This window comes from Notothenia coriiceps, unplaced genomic scaffold (genome assembly GCF_000735185.1).
Source record: "Notothenia coriiceps isolate Sejong01 unplaced genomic scaffold, NC01 NC01_scaffold00031889, whole genome shotgun sequence".
Classification (NCBI taxonomy): domain Eukaryota; kingdom Metazoa; phylum Chordata; class Actinopteri; order Perciformes; family Nototheniidae; genus Notothenia; species Notothenia coriiceps.
In genome coordinates this window covers 79,202-100,708 of record NW_011364590.1, presented here as the reverse complement: position 1 = coordinate 100,708, position 21,507 = coordinate 79,202, and the positions used below count along the sequence as shown (strand labels likewise).

Below are 21,507 nucleotides of genomic sequence, written 5' to 3'. Positions count from 1 at the left end.
GCTCAATTCAAAAATTGAAGTCACGTCCAGGCTTGGAATTTCGTCATTTTAGGGGCAAGGCCATTTGGCCTTTGGAGTCACACATTTTTTCAGGGCGCAAAGGCCACATGCCAGGGCACAAAGGCCATTGAGGGAAACATTTGGATTTGGAGCTTACAAATAAATAACTTCACTTTTTTATAAGAAAAACACACGAATGACATGGAAAACAAATCACTGTTTTAATATCAATAATGTCAAACATTATATCATCATATAGGCCTATGCCTCCTTCGTTTTACCGTATCTAAAATAAAATACTTTACTTTGAAAAATTAGTGTTTGGTATGTTTTCCATCTACTACTTCTCCCATTCACAAATCCAAAATCAAATCAAAAAATCTACAATTATATTAATATGTAACAAATATATTCAATTTCAGAGCAGAAGAAACAGCCTTCAAGGGTCAAACTCTGCACATACATCATTCAGCTGTGTGTGTGTGTGTGTGTGTGTGTGTGTGTGTGTGTGTGTGTGTGTGTGTGTGTGTGTGTGTGTGTGTGTGTGTGTGTGTGTGTGTGTGTGTGAGAGTCTCTTTAATCAACTCCTAACAGCTCTGGTCAGAAACTGGACAAAAGTTAAACATGTACAAACCACAGACTGTCTGTGTCATGGCGAATACAATCGCTGCTTTAATTCTGTCTTTAGGACGTTGTTGTGAGTTTGGACGGAGCAGCTACAGGTTAGTTTAGCCTGATTGATCCATTCAGAAAACACGCATTTTAAAAGGTTTTTCGCTTGCCGTCTTGTCTGCAGACTTGGCAAAGCATTAATTCATGTTTTTTACTAACCGGTAACAGTATATTGTTACTTCAGCATCATTTTGAAACGTGTATTACAATTAAATCACTGTAAAATAGGTTAATTTTGTCGTATTGGTTTCCACCACAGTATTTACATGGAAATAAGCCCCGCCCCCTCTCCAGCGCGTCCTGTTTGAATGACAGGAGTAAACACAGCTGACAGCCGGTGAAACTCCAGCGGTTAGAGCGATGAGAATATTCGCATCACGTCCGTTGTGAACGCAACATAATGCAGTTCAGAAAACACTGTTCTGACGCTTTTAAAGCAACTTTGAGATTTTAACAGTGTGACACACAGGCCATGGTGGCCGTAGGACGTACAATTATTTGTGGGGCATAACGGCCAGACCGAGGGGCTACGACGGCCATGGCCGCCGTGAAAATCCTACCCTGATCTGTTCCAAAACTACATAAAAGATACACATATTTTCACATTTCACATTGTTTTGAACGCTATATAAATAATGATCAATAACTATAAATAATCCTGAGGTTCCCTGCCTCAGCGTTTTTGCAGCTTGGAGCAGCTAAGGAAGCATTGTCTCTCTAGTTTCAAGCTTTGGAAAATACAACCTATTTTCACTTTCAGTTGAACAAGTTCCTACATGAGAGGGTTATCTTCTGTATCGTCTCTATTTATAGAGCTTGTCAAACTTGAACTCGTTATTTAACTCCCAGTGGCAGTAACAGTTTTGATTACAGATTTATAGCCGGACGAATCAAATGAACCAAATCCGCCCATAAGAAGCACAGCAGAAAATGTAATACTGTATGTTTTAAACGTTTGAAATAATATGTTTTAAGTGCCTTTAATGTATTTTGGAAGACATAAGGACAAAGATTTTCTGTCAGATAAAAACAACACTCACTCGTCAGAGTCAGGCTGGTCTTCATTTTCATTTCTTTCCACAGCCTGAAACTCTCGCTCTCTGGCTTTCTTCTCTGTAACCTCTTTCCAGTAGTCATTCAGTTTTAGGCCCAAAGCACCTAGGGTGAGTCTTGAGAGGAGAAAATAAAAAAGGCAGTGACATTTTTTTAAATATTTCTCTCAATAACAATTACACAACAGCACAACTAAGAGTGTAATATGCAAATGTTTCTCTTAAAATAAAACGTGTCTAAATGTGCCTTTGAATATACTGTGATCATTTCCAGCCTCAACACTGGAAGGAAAAGGAAGCAGCACCAGATAGAGCAGCATGAGTCGTTATGGCTTTTTCCTCATAACTTTGTAAATACGGTCTGTAATCAAATGTTCTGCTCTAATCTGCCATCTGGAAAGAATCAACCTAAGCAGCCATTTCATTTCATAATGCTTGCTGTATAAGCACAAAGCTTTTTATGCGTCTTTATTTTGTACCTGTATTCTTTGGTGTATTCAAAGTCTTGCTTGTTGTGAGCAGGTTTGAGGAAGTTGCACTCAATGACACCGATGACCCCAACTCCTGCCCTTTGACCTGAAGCCTGGAGGGATGTGGGAAGTGAGATTTAAGCAGAGGCAGATATTCATATAACTACATTTGGAGCAGAGAACTGCACCTGCCATGCGTGTAACTTATAGATGAATCCTTCTCCTCTACCTTCAGCTGGCAGCCCACTTTCTCGTAGGCTTTAATGAGTCGGTTCCTGTGGTACATCATGATGCCACAGTGCTCTTTGTCTTTCGGGTTCAGCCCAAACGTCACCTTCACCTTGTCTTTCTGACACACACCAGTCAAGGTTAACAACACTGAGCGTTGGCACGTTCCAGAATAAGGTCAATAAATACATTTCAAGCTAAAGATTTGAGTCAGGAGCAGAAGCAAATCATTTATTGCAACATGGGAGGTGTTTTTCATCAAAAGCACCTAACTTGCAACTTCCTGTTTGCATATGAATAGAGCCACAGAAATAGATAACATGGCTTTATACCGTTTATACCTCTTTGAATGGAAAGGATACGCTGAATTGGGGTTTGTACACATCATGCTCGATAAATTTCAGACTCTTCGACACCAGCTTAGCCAGAATTTTCTTCCCCCTCAGTATGATCTGTGTCCTCGGCTTCAGATACAAGATACTGAGGTAGGCCTGAGACACAGAGGAACAGGGGGAGAGAGTGACAAGAAGTTAGTCAGTCTTGAATAAGTTCAACAGAAAGCCAATAACATCTCAGAATAAAAACTCAAAGATTGTGCACTCTTCTTAAATGAATATCAACCCCTCCCCTATGTCTGGCTCTGACATTTCAAATGTAAAACATACCAATTTTTTTTTTTTCTGACACCATCACTTAAAGGTAGGGTATGTAAGTTTGAGAAACCGGCTCGAGATCGCTAGAATTTGAAAATACACGACCGGAGAAAATCTGCCACTTCCAGTTCCAGTTGTCCTCAGTTCCAGTTCAACTTACAGAGCCCCTCCTCCAACACACACGAACGCGCACATGACCAATGAGGGCACGAGATAAGTTTGTGCACAGCAGGTAGGCCATCCAGTTACTTTAGCCGGGTCGGCTAAAATGATTGGTTGTGCTTTTTACAGTACTACGGCTTCCACAGATGACATTTTTGTCAAAGCACTTAAAGGTAGAGTATGTGAGTTTGAGAAACCGGCTCGAGATACACTTTTTGTTATATTCCATGGAATGCTCTTAACATCCCGATAGCAATTAATATCTTAAGTGCTTTGACAAAAAATCCATAAAAATATCTCATCTGTGGAAGCTGTGGCGCTGTACAAAGCACGACCAATCATTTTAGCCGCTCCGGCTAAAATAACTGGATGGCCTACCTGCCTGTCAGCCTTCCATCTGTGCACAAACTTATCTCGTGCCCTCATTGGTCATGTGCGCGTTCGTGTGTGTTGGAGGAGGGGCTCTGTAAGGAAGTGGCAGATTTTCTCCGGTCGTGTATTTTCAAATTCTAGCGATCTCGAGCCGGTTTCTCAAACTTACATACCCTACCTTTAACACTATAATAACATTCTTATATAGGCCAATTAACGGTACGGGTACATTATTTAAACTCTTAACATTTTTATAATTGTTTTACACTACTTTTAATCTTACGCACAGGCCAGGCTCTGCTACAGCTCATCTAAAAGATGTTCTTATTATTCCTGTGTTTTGAGCAAGGTTTGCACAAATAACTCATACCTTTCACTTTCACTTTCAATGTCTTAATATCTGTACGTTTTCTTTTTTTATTGAACATACTCTTTTTAACATCTGTAGGTCTGAACTAAATGTAAATTAATGGAAATATTCTAATAATGATGGCCATTATCAAAGGCAAATGTTAATGTGTAAAGATAGGGCTGAGAGGCAGCGCTGCAGCAGCTTGTCTGGACGCCACAGAGTGCGAGTTGACGTATGGGTTGTGGCCTAAGCTTTAGAATATTTACACGATTTAAAAAATATACATAACAATTTATGTACAACGATACGATATTAACACACACACACACACACACACACACACACACACACACACACACACACACACACACTTTTCATGGCCCTTGTATCTGCTGTAGGGCCTTACCCAGACCCTAACCACAACCACTACATCTCTACCCTGAGTTTTACTCAAACCATCACCCTAACCACTGACTCTAAAATCATGCAGAACAGCTGCAAATGTCCCGACAAGCCCTATTATCAATGCTATGAATTAAAAACTATGTATTTTTTTAATTTGGCGAATACAAATCGAACAATTAAAGGGTGGGGTATGTAATTTTGGAGAAACCAGCTTGAGTGCGCTAGAATTTGAAAATACACAGCCGGAAAAAATCTGCCCCCTCCTTCAGACTTTCTTACAGAGCCCCTCCTCCAACACACACGAACGCGCACATGACCAATGAGGGCACGAGATAAGTTTGTGCACAGATGGAAGGCTGACAGGCAGGTAGGCCATCCAGTTATTTTAGCCGGGCCGGCTCAGATTATACGGCTTCCACAGATCAAATTCTTTTATGTATTTTTTGTCAAAGCATTTAATATATTCATTGCTATCGGGATGTTAAGAGCATTCCATGGAATATAACAAAAAGTGTATCTGAAATAAATTACATACCCCACCTTTAAGTCTTCCTTTATGAGTTGAGAAAATCTCTGGTGAATTATCTTTTAATCCCAATTTTTATGATGAGAAAGGCCAATGTGTAAACTGTTGTTCATGTTACAGTTGTACATCCTTGAATACTTTTTACACTGAATATTTACTATAATCATACTGTATTTAATTGCTGCACTTTTAAACTATGCCACAATATAATTGTAATGAATACAACCATAAATACCAGCCTTTAAATCAGTTGTACCGGACTGCAGGGACATAGCGGCAGTGTGCGAAAAAGTACACGTCCCACCGTCCGGGACGTGTTATTTACAATATCCGACAAGTAGATCTTTCAATTGACTTGTCCGGTGGACAAGTGACGTTTTTCGCCCTGATTTATTGACAAATTATTGATAAATTCAGTTTACAAAAGGCAGAACTCATTCGCAAATTGTACGTGTCCGCCATTGTTCGTTTAGAAATGTTAGTTTTGGTTCTGCTTGTCGATGTCTAAGGAAATGCATCTCGCTGCTTTCTGTACAGGTAGACGGGGGCGGGGCGGGAAGTGTAGCACAGTGGCAGGGTTGGGAAGCAAAACTCGGTTCCGAGTAGGAACAAATAACAATTGTCCAGTACCGGGATTAATAAGAGTTGTGAGGACAGGAGGCGAGGCCGAGCCCCGCGGACTGCAGCTCTCTCTCTCTATGCTCCGTATGAGCTGATCGCTGCATTGTGCAGCTCAGCGTCTCTCTCTCTCTTTCTACAAACAGCGGATCCGCTGCCCGTTTAACAGCCTCATCTTTGTCAAACTTTCTTATGTTCTTTCTCTCACATGTAATGAAGGTTATTAAGCCTTTTAGCTCCTATGTTGTTAATATTGACCACCATTTCCTTTATGAAGTAAAGCAGCCTCCCTGTCTGTGTCCTCGCGCTGTCCTCACATCCCCGGACCCCCAGACTCGGAGGAGCACAGGAATGTCAGTATTGTTTATGAAGCAGGGTATAGAAAGTACATTATTGAAATGAAAATACTATTTATTTACTTTTACAAACAGTGAGCAGCTGGGCAGCTGCAGCATGTTTATTGCAGGACATGTGTTGGACACACAGACTGTGTGGTTGGACTTTGTCTCACTGGCAGGTTGCAGTGTAACATCAGAGGAGACTGGGCCAATTGTACATTCTCAAACTGCACCACTTATAACTAACTAAACAATGCAGAGATTATTTTTATATAATTGTATTCAATAACCGTAAGAAATTAAACAGTATGAAGTGATTTGTAAATAGGAATACGGATTTGACTTAATGTTTTCATAAATATATTTTTCTCCCAGTTTGTCATGGGACTTATTTACCCTCTCAAAGAACCGGAATCGAGAACCGAAAATAACTGGAATCGAAAAGCAGAACCGGAATCGTTAAAATACAAACGATACCCAACCCTATGTGTGATGCAGTAAAATCTTACCGCTCACTTACGTTAGCGGTGTCGTAAAAACCGTGGGAAAATGTAAAATACGATGGCGAAGAAGAAGATTCCAGTGGCCCGAATTTGTGAAAGTGAAAAATGTATTCGGACAAGTAAATTGCCAAACTCACTTGTCCATGAACAAGTACTCTCTAAAAACTTTTTCTCACACTGAGCGGTACAAAACAGGAAGAGGGTGCTGTCTTTATCAGAAGAACCAGACCTTATGATGTTTCTAGAAATAACGGTTTAAACATCTAACACTTCAACAAGCTGCTCTGTGTTCGTAGAGACGGACCCACCCTGAGGCTGTAGTGCATTTCAGGAATGTTGTGTTCTGTTTTCAGGGAGCTGCTGTTCCTCACACCCTTCTTCAGCTCCGTGATATCAATCTCGGGCAAACGGAAGTCGGTCACATCGCTCTCAAAGTCGATCTGTGTCTTGCCATCTTTGCCTCTTTAAGATAACACAAAGGAAGCTGGTATTAGAACAAGCAATGAAACATTTCACACCACTACTAGCAGTCTATTTTGAAGCCGTAAAACACAAAAGCGTTTAAATGTGTTGAGAGGGTTGTCAGAGTGCATCTCCTCACGATGGAGTTCAACCAGCACTCTTCTCAGTCATGAAAAGTGCAGTACTAAGTAGCTAATGATAATGGTTGCAGAAGGAATTATGCACACTTACTCCATTCGAGAATAGTTTCTCAGGTCAGCTGATCACCTGCTCCTGAATGTACCCAGAACATATCAAAGCTGCTGCGGCCCCTCCTCATTAGACAGGCTCCTACACTGTCCTTTGTTAAATCCCGCTTTAAACCCCACCTTTATTCTTGTTTATTTTGTGTTCTTACTTTTATTTAGTTTTTTGTTCTGTACAGCACTTTGGCCTGAAAGTTTTAAAGTACATCGCATAACTAATTAAATTGTAAATTGTTGTATAACTCTGGGTGTTCTGGAAGAACGACACCTGCCGGCAAAGAGCTCTTCTGGCAGACTGTTGTGCATGATGCATTAATGCGGGTGTGCGAGTCTTCAACAAATAGATGTTACCGTAATTTTCGGACTATAAGCCGCGCCTTTTTTCCCATTTTTCGACCCTGCGGCTTATATAACGGTGCGGCTAATCTATGGATTTTTAGAGCTAACGGCCACTAGGGGACCTCCTAAATCTATGGATTTTACAGGTTACAGTCCACCACCTTTAACTCTATGGGCTCTATGGCCGGTCCGCGCCCCCCACCTTTAAGCGGCGGGCTCCAGCAGGAAAAGCTGGAGGCCGGAAAAGAGTGAGACAGGTAGCGCGCAAAAGTAAAAGTGGAACCGAGAGTGGTACGAGAGACAGAACGAGAGCAAGACAGACAGACATTACGAGAGGGAGACAGTTTGTCCCCGTACCACTGGTTGAAAACCACTGCTGTAGATCACTGCCGTGTTAAACGTGCGCTGGGAGCGCACCGTTTAAGTTTGAAAGTTGAAAAGTTTGTGTGTCTGAAACGCTATGTGATACAGTACAGTTTACACAGCACAGTACATGTTCTGTAACTACTATTGCACTAAATGGTAACACTTGAATACGTTATGCAAATATGCAACTTGTTTGTTGAAATGTTAATAAATGGGAGCTTCCTCAAACAGCCATCTCTTTCCCGACAATCCCCTCTGTGCACGAACCCTTACATATGGTAATTAAACATTAAAACACCTGCGGCTTATAGTCCAGTGCGGCTTATATATGTACACATCATTCAATTTAGCTGCTGCGGCTTATATTCAGGTGCGCCTTATAGTCCGAAAATTAAGGTAATGAACTTTTTGAGTCATGGAGTGTAACTTTTTTCTTTATTTAAACCGTTTTTTTGACAGCTTTGCTGCCGCTTGATATGAATATTATAACTCTTTTTTTTTTTTTTTTAATACTGGAGTTCAATCAGCCCCATTTTACTCACTATGGCCACTCTTGATAAGTGCAGAGTGCAAAAAGAGGAAGTTAAACAGAAGAACATCTGAGGAAGTGAACATGAACTGTTTCTTTATAACTACACAACATTTCCTAAGAAAGCAAACAAGGAAATATACATTCAAATAATTAAATTCAAATGTGCTCTGCTGTTCAGGAGATGATGATATGCCTCTTTGTCTCTGAACGTGCTGTTTTGTATGTTTTTTTTCTAAAAGAATGCTTAAACAAATTTTATGTATGAGTTCATGCTTATTTGAATAATTCTGTCTGAGTCCGTTTGCATACTCATCAATCTCTACATAAGAGCTACCCTCACGGCATCGAGCAACAAACTCAACAACAGGTGTTTGGTAAGAACTCAAACTACTAAAAGAATAGTTTCAACATTTGTGGGTGTTCTTCTTGGCTATTTGAGAGGAATGAGATCCTTGATTCCACTCTCATGTCTATCTGGTAAATATGAGGCTACAGCCAGGAGAGTTACCTTAGACATTTACTTTTACATAATTGTATCTGCCTATTTTATTGTATTCAGCTCACTAAATGTTTTTCTATATTATTGTAATTGTATGTAATTTTTTAGTTTATAGTTTACACTTTTCTACTACTATTGATATTGTAACTTTCAATTTCCGTTTTATACATTTTTTTAACTTTGTATTGATTTGCATGCATTTGTCTGTTTCTTTAAGATTTGTAGTGTGTCTGTCAGAGAATGTACTGCTGCTGGTTTATAAAGCACTGAATGCTTTAGGGCAAAAATACATTTCTGATCTTCTGCTACATTATGAACCATCCAGAAGTCAAAACTAAACATGGATAGGCAGCGTTCAGTTATTATGCTCCATTTATCTAGAACAAACTACCAGAAAACTGCAGGTCCGCTGCACTATATCTAAATACTCTTAATGTTTTTCATTTTTGCAAAGTACTTTGATTGGCTTGTACAAAAAGGTGCTATATAAATACTGTAAACTTGCCTTGTTTTACTTTCCACCTAAATTCAGCATGAGCAGTTGAATGATTCTAACCTGCGGATGTTCCAGATTAATATCTTGGTGCCTTTTTTGGAGAGAATGGAGTCAAAGTGTTCCTGTATCTCCTCCTGGGTGCTGACGATGGAGTGTTTGAGGATGGCTGCCAGGCTGGCCTCCGAGTCCTCCGTCACCACCAGAGACTGTAGCACCGAGTTAAGGTCAAGAGATACAAAAAAAAAAGGTTCAAAAGTGACAAACATGAGAAAAAATCTCTCCCAACCACTGTGATTGACCAACTGTTTCATAAAGGATATTGGTTTGTTGGTTGAAGGGGACGATGGGGACAATGACAGCCTGGGCCTTGATGTTTTCCAGGTAGGTCTGAGACAGCATTCCCAGAGTCTGGCAGCCACCGTTCTTGGTGAAAATGAGAGCGTCGCGGCCGAGGCGCATGGAGCCGGACTTGAAACCGTTCCCATACACACCGATGGCCGGATGACCGGCTCTCCCTGAACCCTTCTCTGTAAAACCAAAGCTGGAAAAAAAGGATGAAAGGGAGAGAGAGAGAGGATATGAGGATGCATGTTTGTCTATAAAAGAGATAACACTAATGATTATTTTTATGATAGAATAAACAATCATTATTAATCCATACAGGAGAGAAATGTCCAAAGGCCATTTTTACTTTTTTCCCAGAGCAAAGGTTTCTTAAAATGTCTGTTTTATCTAACCAGCTGTCTAAAACCAAGCAGAAATGCAGCAACTCTTCAAGTTTGCCAAGTTGAAACAACAATTGTATAGCATTTAGTTTATTTACATACTTTACATAATTAATGATGATACTTTTATCTGTCCTTATGTATGTACGTGTCGGTTGTGTGTTTATGTTTTTTTTTTTACTAAAGTGCTTTTCATTGTGTTCCTGTGTGTGCGCTTACAGAATAATTGTATCTACCGTTTCATGTTTTCTTGTAATGACATCAACCTGCAAGGGACTCCAGATGAAAATGTGTCTTTATGGCTAATTCATGGCACATTTCATGTTAATGAATGAGCATTGTCCCATCTTAAATGAATAGATACAGTGTGCTCTGTGTATCTGCGTGTAGTTTACTGTGACATGTAAGTCCATGGGAAAATGTATGCCTGTTACAAAATGTGGTCTAAAAACAATGGCGAGTCACTCTCTGTTTAAATACAGAAAAGAGGAACTCTATCAGTGTGTGTTAATACATGCAATACAATGTTTAAGATGCTTCAGGTTATTAAACCGCATTTACATGTCAGCTTCATGTCTTACCTGAGCATCTTGTGCAGTTTGTTGGGAGTCATGCCGCTACCATTATCAGTGAAGGTAAAGCACAGGTGATCCACTCTTTTAACTACATCTATCCAGATCTGTTTAGCGGACACCCCGGGATCAGATGCATTGTCTAGATCATGAGAGTAAGAAAGGAGATTAACAAGAGAGAAGAGACTGTCATTTAATCTGTGATGACATCCTAATAACACGATCAGCTGACAGTGAATAACCCCTCATTGCATAGGAAAACTTTTTGTGGACACAGTAACAACGAGGAGGTAGCTTGCTAAAAGTCACAAGAGAAAGTTGGATATTTAATTGAAATGGTGGTAGTAAAAAACCACTGGGTTAGCTCCGACATCCTTAGCTACCCGTCAAGCATTGCTTTGGATTAACACATTTACAAAAATAATATCCTAATTTCCTAAAACCTTTTTACAATACCACCAAAAATATGTCATAATTCCTGCAGGAATAGTGAAATGTATTAAGGCAAATGTATATTTAAATATGATAATGCAACCTTAAACCTGCCCATGAGAGTTAGAATTACACTAAAACAATTGTTATAGTATATTACAGGGAGAGTATGATGTGTTTGTTATTTTTCAAAAAGTTCATGATAAAATATAAACATCTAGTTCAAACCTACAGCAATACAAACACAGTTTTGAAAATACTGTATCGTGAATCTATTGCTATGTTCATGCAATATACTGTAAATGATAACAGTTTTTCCTCCATGCAGCTGTTTTTAAACTTTGCTGTTGTGACTTTTTGTATTGCTCACCTAACATGTTGATCTTATTGCTAATCTCATATATATGACACCTCCCTAAAACCTTTCATGATACAACTTTTTGTGGATTTTCTAATCTCTATTCTGAGAACCAGAGCTTCCCCTTTACAAACGTCGTTGTTTTAAATATATTATAATGGCCACGTATACTGCCACTGACTCTTCCCTTGTTGTATCTTTCGAGTAGAGAAAGCAATGATGTCATTTAGCAGAGTAAATCAGTCTTACTGCTCTTCCTGTTGAAACCCAGCAGCCAACAGACTGTCAGCACGTCTGCAGGAGGCATGTCAGTGTTGACAGCTCATAAACAGAACTTTGGAAATAGAAGTCATCTATAATTCCAGTGCACACTATTTGTCCTTTTGACACAGACATCTAAACAAACATAACAACTATGCAAATGACCACTGTGCAAGTTATTTCATTTTTAGGAAGATTATAACACACATTATAAATAGCTCACTCTATACCTAATAACATTATTATTACCATGCCACTCCTCTATACAGCGAACCGACACTGACAGCAGTAACAGCACTAAAGTCGTTGAGGTTGTGAAAGAGGAAGTCCATTAGGTCCGTTTTAGCACAAACGCATATCTCACTCAGTGCACTGTGCTTGCGACGGCGTCACCGTGTTTGATATGAAACCATGAAAAGTTTCAGCAGAAACAAATACAAAGGCACCAGAGCAGCAGGTGCATGACAGTTCAGTGAAATCCTAAGAGACATACCTATTAACTCTGCCACCGCGCTGAAGGGCCCGGTGTGACTGGTAGAGTTGCTGTTCAGGAAGGAAGGACTCATCTTGAAAATAAATACAAAAAAATAGTCAGTGAGTTGGTTCCACTTTCAATTATTCTCAAAAGCAAAGTAAGGTTGTGTTCAAGTAAATATTGCACATAATGATAATACATAAATAATATATAATTACGTACGGAACTCAGGCGAATCCCATGCTCGCTTAACCTCGCCATTTTTGCGACAGGACGGTGTTTGCCTCGAGCCTCTGTGTGTGTTCTGCGCGCGTGCACGCAGCCTGTCACAAGCTGTGGGCGTTTCGTGCTCGGGGTTAAGTCTGTCAAAGGAAGTCAACTCAAAGTTAAGAGATGAGAAAGAAAAAAAACCCCGTCTTACTGGAACTAAACGCATACATGCCAACCTTTCCAAATCCAAAAGAGGTAGGTTTGCGGATGGCAAATGTGCACGCCCAAATTAGGTAATCAGAAGAAATGGAACCACAGTAATTACAGGTATAAACCATGTATTTCATATATTGCATCACATTTTTCACAAAAATGTGTCACAATGTTCAGTCACTTTAGTGCTTGGTATGTACAGTAGCAGACGTGGCTTTCTTGATAGGTTCAGGGTCTGGTTTCCAGTTGCAGCAGGTGCATTTTTTTTAATGTTTATCTTCCCTGCCAACAGACCTTCGTGTGCTTCTCTCCGCGATACCTTGATAAACTCGTGATCTGCTGTCCACTAAGTTCAAACACTCTAGCCTCATCCGACTCCTCTATTCATAGATATATATAAACACTAGATGGCTCATGGGAGATTTTCCAGCGCAGCTCACCGGCCGCGCCATCTTGCTGCAGTTTTAACTCTGGTACGCGCTATGGTAGCTGTTGTAAGGTGAGTGATCTGCACACAAATACTCATAACTCGCTGAAATCTTGACTGATTTACAAACGGTTTGGTTTATTATAAACGTTACTAGCATGGCTATGATACAGGATGCTTGGACATGTTGAAATTGCAGCTTTTCTTTGTGTATCTGGTTGTATTTATTAGCTGGTAATAACAAGAAGCTGTGAGTGAGACCTAGTATTACAAAGTTGACCCAGCAACTTTACACCAGTGGGAGAGGCAGAACTGCTCTTTCTTTTCAACATAACTAAAGGCCCTGACACACCTACCCGATTTTGGGAGTCAGAGGCAGTCGGGCATTCACGGCGCCCTACTCAGGTTGGTGTCCCGCACCGTCGTTAATTTGCGGGACATTTTCACACCTCCCGCGGCCGATTCAAGGGTGCTTCTCAGGTCGATTATTTTTAATTTCCTCGCTCGTCGGTCCCATCGATGTATAATAAGAACTGGATACAGCGTGGGAGGCGGGGCCTCATTCATTCCTATGAGAGCTTCTCATTGGCGCATGAAGATAAAATGGGCCGATTTTTGAGAGAGCGAAACGTCACAGATTACCCGTCATGCATGAGAAGTACCCGTATGTGCGCTCATAGAGCATGCGCAACTTTAACCACGCCCCCCAAAATGCTCGTTTGTACGTACCTACGTACACATAACAGCACCGCGCGTTCATGACAGCATGGTAATGGATTGTTATATGATGGATTTTGATATTAACGAGGCGGCGCGGCTAGAGAATTGCAGTTCTTGTCGCCTAGACTCATGGAGCCCTCCAACAAACCAAGATGTTCCTGAGCAAAGAGGACTCAGAAGCCGATAACTGAGTTTCAATTTCTATGTCCGCCCTGACTCATGAAGGAGAAAATATGAGTTCATTCTAGACTCATGAAGATTGCAAATCGAGTTCATGTTCTAGAACTCATGAAAGTGAAAAATGAGTTCATCGTTCTAGACTCATGAAGAATGATATAGAAGTTCATGTTCTAGAACTCATGAAAGATTGAAAGATGAGTTCTTCTTCTAGACTCATTAGAAGATGAAAATGAGTTCATGTTCTAGACTCATGAAGATGAAAATGAGTTCATCGTTCTCAGACTCATGAAAAGATAGAAAATGAGGTTCATGTTCAGTAAGACTCATGAAGATGAAAATGAGTTCATGTTCTAGACTCATGGAAGATGAAAATGAGTTCATGTAATATAGACTCATGAGATAAATTGAGTTCATTTCTAGACTCATAAGATGAAAAATGAGTTATGTTCTAGCTCATGAAGTGAAATTGAGTTCATTTCTAGACTCATGATAGATGAAAATGAGTTTCATGTATCTGACTCATGAAGATGAAAGAGTTCATGTTCTAGACTCATGAAAAGATGACAAAACGATTTCACATATTAGAAGAGGGTGGAGACGTATTAAGTTTTACAGAGAAATCTTTTCACATTACCAGAGAGTCGACCTTAGATGCTACTCTTTGTTGTCGGATATATACACCAAAATAAAGCAACAACAACAACAACAACAATCTTACGACGGGCAATGACGACCCGCTTAGACCACTCCTTTGACCCTCTCTTCTAGGAGGGCCTCTATAAGTCGTAGTACCTCTTCCCGACGCGGAGGCTCTTTCTCCGCTGCTTCTCCTTTGTTTCCGCAGGACGGCTAGCCCGACTCGCTCTAGCTACTTCAACAAGTGTTGTGTTGTTGTGTTGTGAATGTGTGTGTGATTTTTTTATTTGTATTTCATAACGCACACATATTATTGTATTGGAGCATACCACGGCATGGTTTATACAGAGTCGCCCGGCATTTTGCCGGCCCCGGACTCCAGGGGTGTGATAATGAATTACTTTTTTTTATGTCAATTGAGCACGAAATCTATGTAGATCGTTGGATTAGTCATAATGTGTGTGTGTGTTAGAAGCCTTATGGTGTTTAACGTATAAACAGTAAGAGTGAGTGACATAGTGGCATGTAGTGTGTAATGGTAACGTTAAGGTAATTTTGCAAGTCCCGAACATAGACGTTGATTGTTGTTTTTAGTGGTTGTTCCTATAAGTTGTACATGTAGTCTCTCTATACCGAAACCAAGAGAGACGTTTTTTGTATTCCATCAATTGTTGATTTCATAAATACGAATATAGAGCTCTCATAACCGCATTCAAAGATGTTATACGTGAGTTTTAGGTATTAGTCTCCATCGCTTGACCCCGAAATTTCTCGTTCAAGGAATGTTATCGAGAGGTGGAGATAATCATATCACACATATGCACTATGAATAAAATAGTATAGAGCTCCAGAAATTCTGAAGAGTGTATTTCTAAATTTGGGGAGTAAAGTGTAGAGGTGTGTTGCTGATGTTAGTGGCGGGTTACAATGGTAAATATGATTTATGAACTCTGAGAGGGATGAGATTTTGTGATGTCGAAGACTTATTGTCTCCGGTGCCATTCTTATTTTTGTGTTGTATAGTTTTATAGAGAGAGTCTAAGAGGGTAGATGTGTCTCCCACCTTTGATTGATATCCTTTTAGTAACCCCTCACCTCTATTTGTTTGTTCATGTCTTGTTTTGTTTAGAAACATAGGCCCTGAGCGCATGGGCTGGATAACGTAGTTGGCGGAATTGCAGACAGTTTGTGTTTTGGGGATCTTAGACACTGACTAAGTTCGCGCTAAATACATAAAGTGACCTTGTGTGTTGTGTAGGTCGAATTAATGTGTACATATTAAAACTCGGAGTCTATCAATACGATTTAAATAGCGTTGATTTATATAGTTTAATGTTGCAACAATGTCACTGGGGAAGTCATTTTCGCGATAGTTGTGGTCTGGCACAGATAAACAACAATATACGAACGTTTGTGTAGGTTTTTTGTCCACCTCTAATATCCCGCGACGACAATTGGCGTCTATCCGGGAGGCGTGTTCAGGTACGGGGTTGGTGGTCCCCTGGCCCCTTAGGACGGGATAACTCTCCGCCGCACTGAGCGTCGCTAGCCGCCGCGTAAAGACCATTTTTTATTTGCTCAGGTGGACACGCGTCACTGCCCTCTACAGGCTTCACTATGAGATAAGATAATCCGACCCGCGCGACACTAGGTCCTCGCTTTTTCTGCGTAGAACGGCTCCTGTGTCTTCTCTCTCTGCAATTGGCAACGCTCGCACTTCGAAACAGGTGCTTAATACGCCAATATAGAAGTGGGGAAGGTCCCTGTGTCATACAAGGCCAACATGCAGCACCGTCTAGGTCTGTCATGCACGACCGAACATGCAGCAGACATGTATGTCGTGCCAGCCCCGTCTCGCAGGGATTTTGTCGAGTGACTCTAGATAGTACAAGTGCTAAAAGTGTCGTGGACTCACCAGTGCTTCGGAAGACGGTGAGAGAACATTTGCTGTTAGGGTCTTGGCATATAGAGACTTTGATCGCAATGGCTGCAAGCTGTCATACCAGCGCGACTTCACAGAATATCAGTCGTTGTGTCGTCGGGTGTTGTGATGGCTTGTCTGGTTGTAATCACTCACCAGCACCTCCCCTACATCCTTATCAGCTCCCCGATACCACCCCTCGTGCCTGTCTCGCCGAAGTGTCCTCAAGGATAGCTGGAAGCAAAGCCAATTTGTGTAACTCCTATCCGCTGGTCGGTTATGGCGTGTGTTATTTTATGTCATGTCTATGGGTGTTTTGTTTCTGTGTGCAACTTCGGTTAATATGTTTGTGGCAGTGTAAGTTGTCTCGAGTGCAATTGTCATCCCTTTTGCACCGTTTGGAATTACTTTAGATGATGCGATGCACACGTATAGAACAAGCGGTTTTGCGGAACTCTCTCTATAGACAACCAACTCGGCCTTTCCCAAGAAGATCGTAGCGCTTATTAGTTAATTCACTTCGTGCCTTACAGTCGTTCTTTCCGCATTTTCAAGCCTTATGTGGCTATCTGACGATCAAAAGCGACTAGGAATATATCTCTGCGTTCCCACAGCTGTTCGTGACGCGTCTTTGTCTCGACGTAGAGAGTGTACTGATGCCGCCCCGGAATGGAGTGTCGGTTGTACAGGACGGCGAACAGCTCAGTGTAAATTTTTATAGTCTCTTTCTCCCCGCGCCTTAGTCATCGACTCACAACATTTTGCACAAGTGCAGTGTCCTTAAAGAGCTCCCCCACAGTTTTCCGATACATTCTTGAACATACGCAGGTCGACGTCTCCAAGTGAACTAATAAGCCCCTATGCGTGGTGTGTGAACTATGAGTGTTGCGCGGCCTGTTTATACGCCTCATTCTAGTTTAGTGTTCGTGACTTGCGCCTCTCTCCGCCTGTCTGTCGTAGAACTCGGTAAGAGTTTGCATGATTTGATTTATAACTCTTCTCTCTTGTCTGAATTTACACGAATCATATATTCGTCATCTTCGTAGTATATATAAAATGTTAATTTTTCTTGGAGGTGAACAATAGTAAGAGATTAGTTGCATCCTCTGGGTGTTCCGATGTAGTCAGGTAGTAGATCCATCGAAATTAGGGGTTCTTCTAAGATGTACAGATACGAGGGTGAAACGGACATTGTGGTGAGAGGCACCTCAATAAGTTAAGTGGTAGAGTCCAATAGTAACTCCCCTTTTACTTGTCGTCGGTCACAAGTATATAACATGTAAAGCCATAGATTACTATGTTCAACAATTAGTAACGAGTACTCCTGTCTGGTGGAATAAAAGTCTAAGTAGCTTTAATCATTAAATTAAACATTAACTAACACCCTAAAAGATAATCAAAATGAAATACATAGAAATATGTTCACAAAATGATGAAACGAATACTCCTGGTCTGTCGGAATAAATGTCTAAGAACTTTAAGTTAACATTTCAAGTACACATTTATCAATGTAAGTACACCTAAATTAGGTCAAACGTGTAAAATACGTACGTGAATATCCACGGTAAACAACAACAACTTCGGACCGACAATCAGAAATAAATGTGATAAAACAACATTCCGGATGACCGATTTCTAAAATACGTCAAAATTTCGTGGAACCGAAACAAGACTTACGTGAAACAACATCAAATAGGTTCGGTCTCTTTTCTTTACGTGAACTGAACCTTTAAAAAGAAATTTACATGGACATACGTAAGTTTTCACGACTTATTTACAAAATACCTGGGGTATTATCACTAATAATAATTCAATTCATAAACGGTATTAGTAAATAAAAAAGTATTAGTCCGTCGACTTGTTTGTACCATTTTTTACATATGTAATATATCATTATATATATAAAAGATAATTAAGTAAAAGCCGGAAAGCCGTAAGCCAAAGCCGGTGACTAAAGGATTAAAGCCATAGCCAAAAGCCGGTTCTTGGAAAGGGTAAGCCACGTGGTGGATGAATTTTAGACGGTTTAGTTAGTTGTTGAATTTGAGACAAAGAATCTCTAGCCTAAGCTCAAACGTTGACAATGAAACTTCGTTTTTTATGACCTGATCCCTTGGTATTCCCTTCATTGTTTTATGTTTTGTTGGCCCGTTGTAATTTTTTCCCTCTCCTTGTGGCAGAACCGACTCAGTGTTCACCAGGAAAATTATTTAGGTTTCTTTTACTCTACAAATGTACAAGTACATGAGCGGGTTCACTATCGAGGCATTTATAGACAAACCTACGTGTTGTTGTTAGTTAGGTACAGGTCGAGTCGAAACCACTAAAGCAAGTTTGGTGGCTGGTAAGGACCCATGGTGGCTCTATTTCCTAAAATTATACTGTTCGGTATACCACGAGAGTAAACCAATCACTGAAGGTGTACGTTTATTTCTATTCTATTCTACCATGAAAATAACTAGGGTTTAACCCCCCTTTTACAATCCAAATCTCGTCGTATTTCCCTGTTCCGGTCAAAATGTTATTTAATCTTATTCGTTCTTTTTATTTCTTTCTCCTTTTTTATGTACAACCTAAACTGTCCTCATAATGTATACATAACATACATATATATATATATGTGTGTATTTATATTCCGTTATATGTACAACTCAAACTGCCTATAATATATATAGATTATATGTACTTATTCCGTATACCTTATAATTACCAATTTATAATTTATAACTTGTCTAAATATACCATTTTACATGTGTACCAATATAAGTTCTCTTTGATACCTCTCGTCCTCTCAAGAGAAGGTCGGTCTCCATTAAAATAACATGTCTCAATACCGTCACCCGTCCTTACACCAGTGGACACTTACACTGTCGCCTCGACGTCGTCAGACAACCTCTTCCTCGAGGCAACTGACAGGTCGACGTCCACTCTCCTACCCACCCCAATTGTCGGACAAGTCACAGGAGGTCGAACTACGGCTACTGTCTGGGTCGAAAGGACTAGTCAAATAAATAGGACGAGGTCGTCTGGCGTCGTTTCTTCTCACGGTGATCGGTTGTTGTCTGGCCATCTTCTAGAGGGTCGTAGAACGACGTATGCAACTTCCTAGAGTCGAAAGGAGTCTTTTATCAGCCGAGTAGGGGAAGAACCATGTCGCCAGTCACAACTAGGAGGTCAAGTCTGGCAACAGGTCCATAAAAACATCAGGAGGTGTTGTCGGTGTAGGAGAGGATCTTACGTGTCCCCATCTCCTCTGCAGGAGTGGGAGGACTTTAGTTACTGGTAGAGAGACCAGAACCGGTGTAAGTCCAGACGAAGAACACACTCTCTCTCTCTCTCTCCTCTCTCTGTTTTTTATTTTTGTGTGCGCGCGATTTGCCTCTAATCTTCGACAAAAGTTGCTATTCCTCTCCCTCTCAGGAGAGGACAGCCTGACTCTCTTTCCTGAGACCCGCTAATATCTAAACATTTGAAAATCAGATCAATAGAGAGTCACCCAAGAGTTTGTCAAGCCAGTAGAAACATTTGTATTATAAAGGTAGATACACTATAATCAAACATATATTTTATTCAATTCTTTAGGAAGGTTACACAAATGATATCCAGTCATGTTTTATTTTTTGTATCAAACTTTCTCCTCACGAATCAGTTTATGTGTATTTATTTTTCTTTCTTACGTCTGATCCATTCTATCCTCTCTCCTCAAATAGTTACTAAACAATAACCAACACTCGTATAAGATTACCAAAAACTAATAACTTATATATATGTCAAGACAAAGTATACTCACAACTCTTGACATAGGTATTTAGAGAATTACAACGGGAGTTTCACGTGGTCTAACTACGTAAATCGAAGTTAAAATTCTCTTTGTTAGAAGGGCCTCCACGTACGGGGGGCCTGAGGGGATCTCCAACAATCCAAGTAGTGTTTATTTTGTCCAAGTGTACCTATCCTACGATCTATTCACACGTGTGAGTAATAATATGTGATGTGTAAAAAGAACCTAAACAATTGTGATATCAGGGATTATTATAAACATTCTTCCGTACTTTAACTTAATTTAACTCTTGTAAAAAAGTAACGCCTCCTGGGGGACAAAACACACGGGGGGGGGTGAAGAGTTTGGTTTCAATGTGGGAACATTTAATCGTNATGTACTTATATGATTCTGTTTTCTTCAAGTTTGTATTTTGTTGGTCGAACACACTTATTGTAAGTCGATTTGGATAAAAGCGTCAGCTAAATGCAATGTAAAGTAAAGAAATCTAAAAAATCATTGAAATCTTTGTTCATTCTTGTTAAAGTTCTATCAGCTGTTAGCTCTGCCTGTGATGCAACATTGGAATAGAGCTTACATTATCTAGTCTTACATTACAATATAATGTAAGACAAGATATCTGTAAGAAATGAGCTTTGCCTCCTTAGCTCAAGTATGTTCAAGTCTAAATATACACCAGTAAAACACATTGTAACACAACAACACAAAATCTGGTTACAAACCAATTTCTGAATCTTGCTTTCACTCCATCTCTGAGCGTAGAGTTCATCATCCAGGAGGGAGCTGCACGGCTCTGCTTCCACCAGCTGGACTTCACTGTTGCTCTTCTCCAGGCTGCAGACATGCAAACAAACAATCTACAAAGTGTTCCATTGATACTAAGTACTGAGAAAAAAAAGAAAACCGTGCTGGAACATCAGCAACATGTCTGTGTCAGGGGCTACAACTCAAACGGCTGATTTAAGTGTTAGGTTTGACAGTCAGATAGTTGAGTATAGACTATAAAGTGTGATTAGTTACTCTTTCACTCGTTTCCTGAGGAGGATGTTCTCTGGACGCAGCATTGCTATATCATCTTCTGCTACATCCAGCCAGTCGTTTAGTTTAGCATTGCGGTCCCTCTGCTGGTTTAGACTGTGCTCCAGCTCCTCCATTTTCTCACGCATCTCCTTCAGTTTCCTACACACACACACGCACGCACGCACGCACGCACGCACGCACGCACGCACACACGCACACACACACACACACACACACACACACACACACACACACACACACACACACACACACACAGACACACACT

The 21,507-nt window shown here is 40.4% G+C and overlaps 1 protein-coding gene across 1 annotated transcript in view; it reads right to left on the bottom strand.

Annotated features, from left to right (window-relative positions):
* Nucleotides 1–12,570, bottom strand: part of LOC104960534 (MORC family CW-type zinc finger protein 3) — an 18,466-nt gene extending 5,896 nt beyond the window's left edge. Inside the window, exons 1-10 of the mRNA XM_010788613.1 lie at nucleotides 12,336–12,570; nucleotides 12,132–12,204; nucleotides 10,597–10,729; nucleotides 9,611–9,831; nucleotides 9,351–9,498; nucleotides 6,660–6,813; nucleotides 2,785–2,913; nucleotides 2,424–2,543; nucleotides 2,204–2,307; nucleotides 1,713–1,841 (exon numbers count right to left, since the gene is read on the bottom strand). Coding sequence (XP_010786915.1) covers nucleotides 1,713–1,841; nucleotides 2,204–2,307; nucleotides 2,424–2,543; nucleotides 2,785–2,913; nucleotides 6,660–6,813; nucleotides 9,351–9,498; nucleotides 9,611–9,831; nucleotides 10,597–10,729; nucleotides 12,132–12,204; nucleotides 12,336–12,374 — 1,250 coding nt within the window. The 5' untranslated portion in view covers nucleotides 12,375–12,570. The remainder of the gene's footprint in view (nucleotides 1–1,712; nucleotides 1,842–2,203; nucleotides 2,308–2,423; nucleotides 2,544–2,784; nucleotides 2,914–6,659; nucleotides 6,814–9,350; nucleotides 9,499–9,610; nucleotides 9,832–10,596; nucleotides 10,730–12,131; nucleotides 12,205–12,335) is intronic.
* Nucleotides 12,571–21,507: the final 8,937 nt, after the last annotated feature.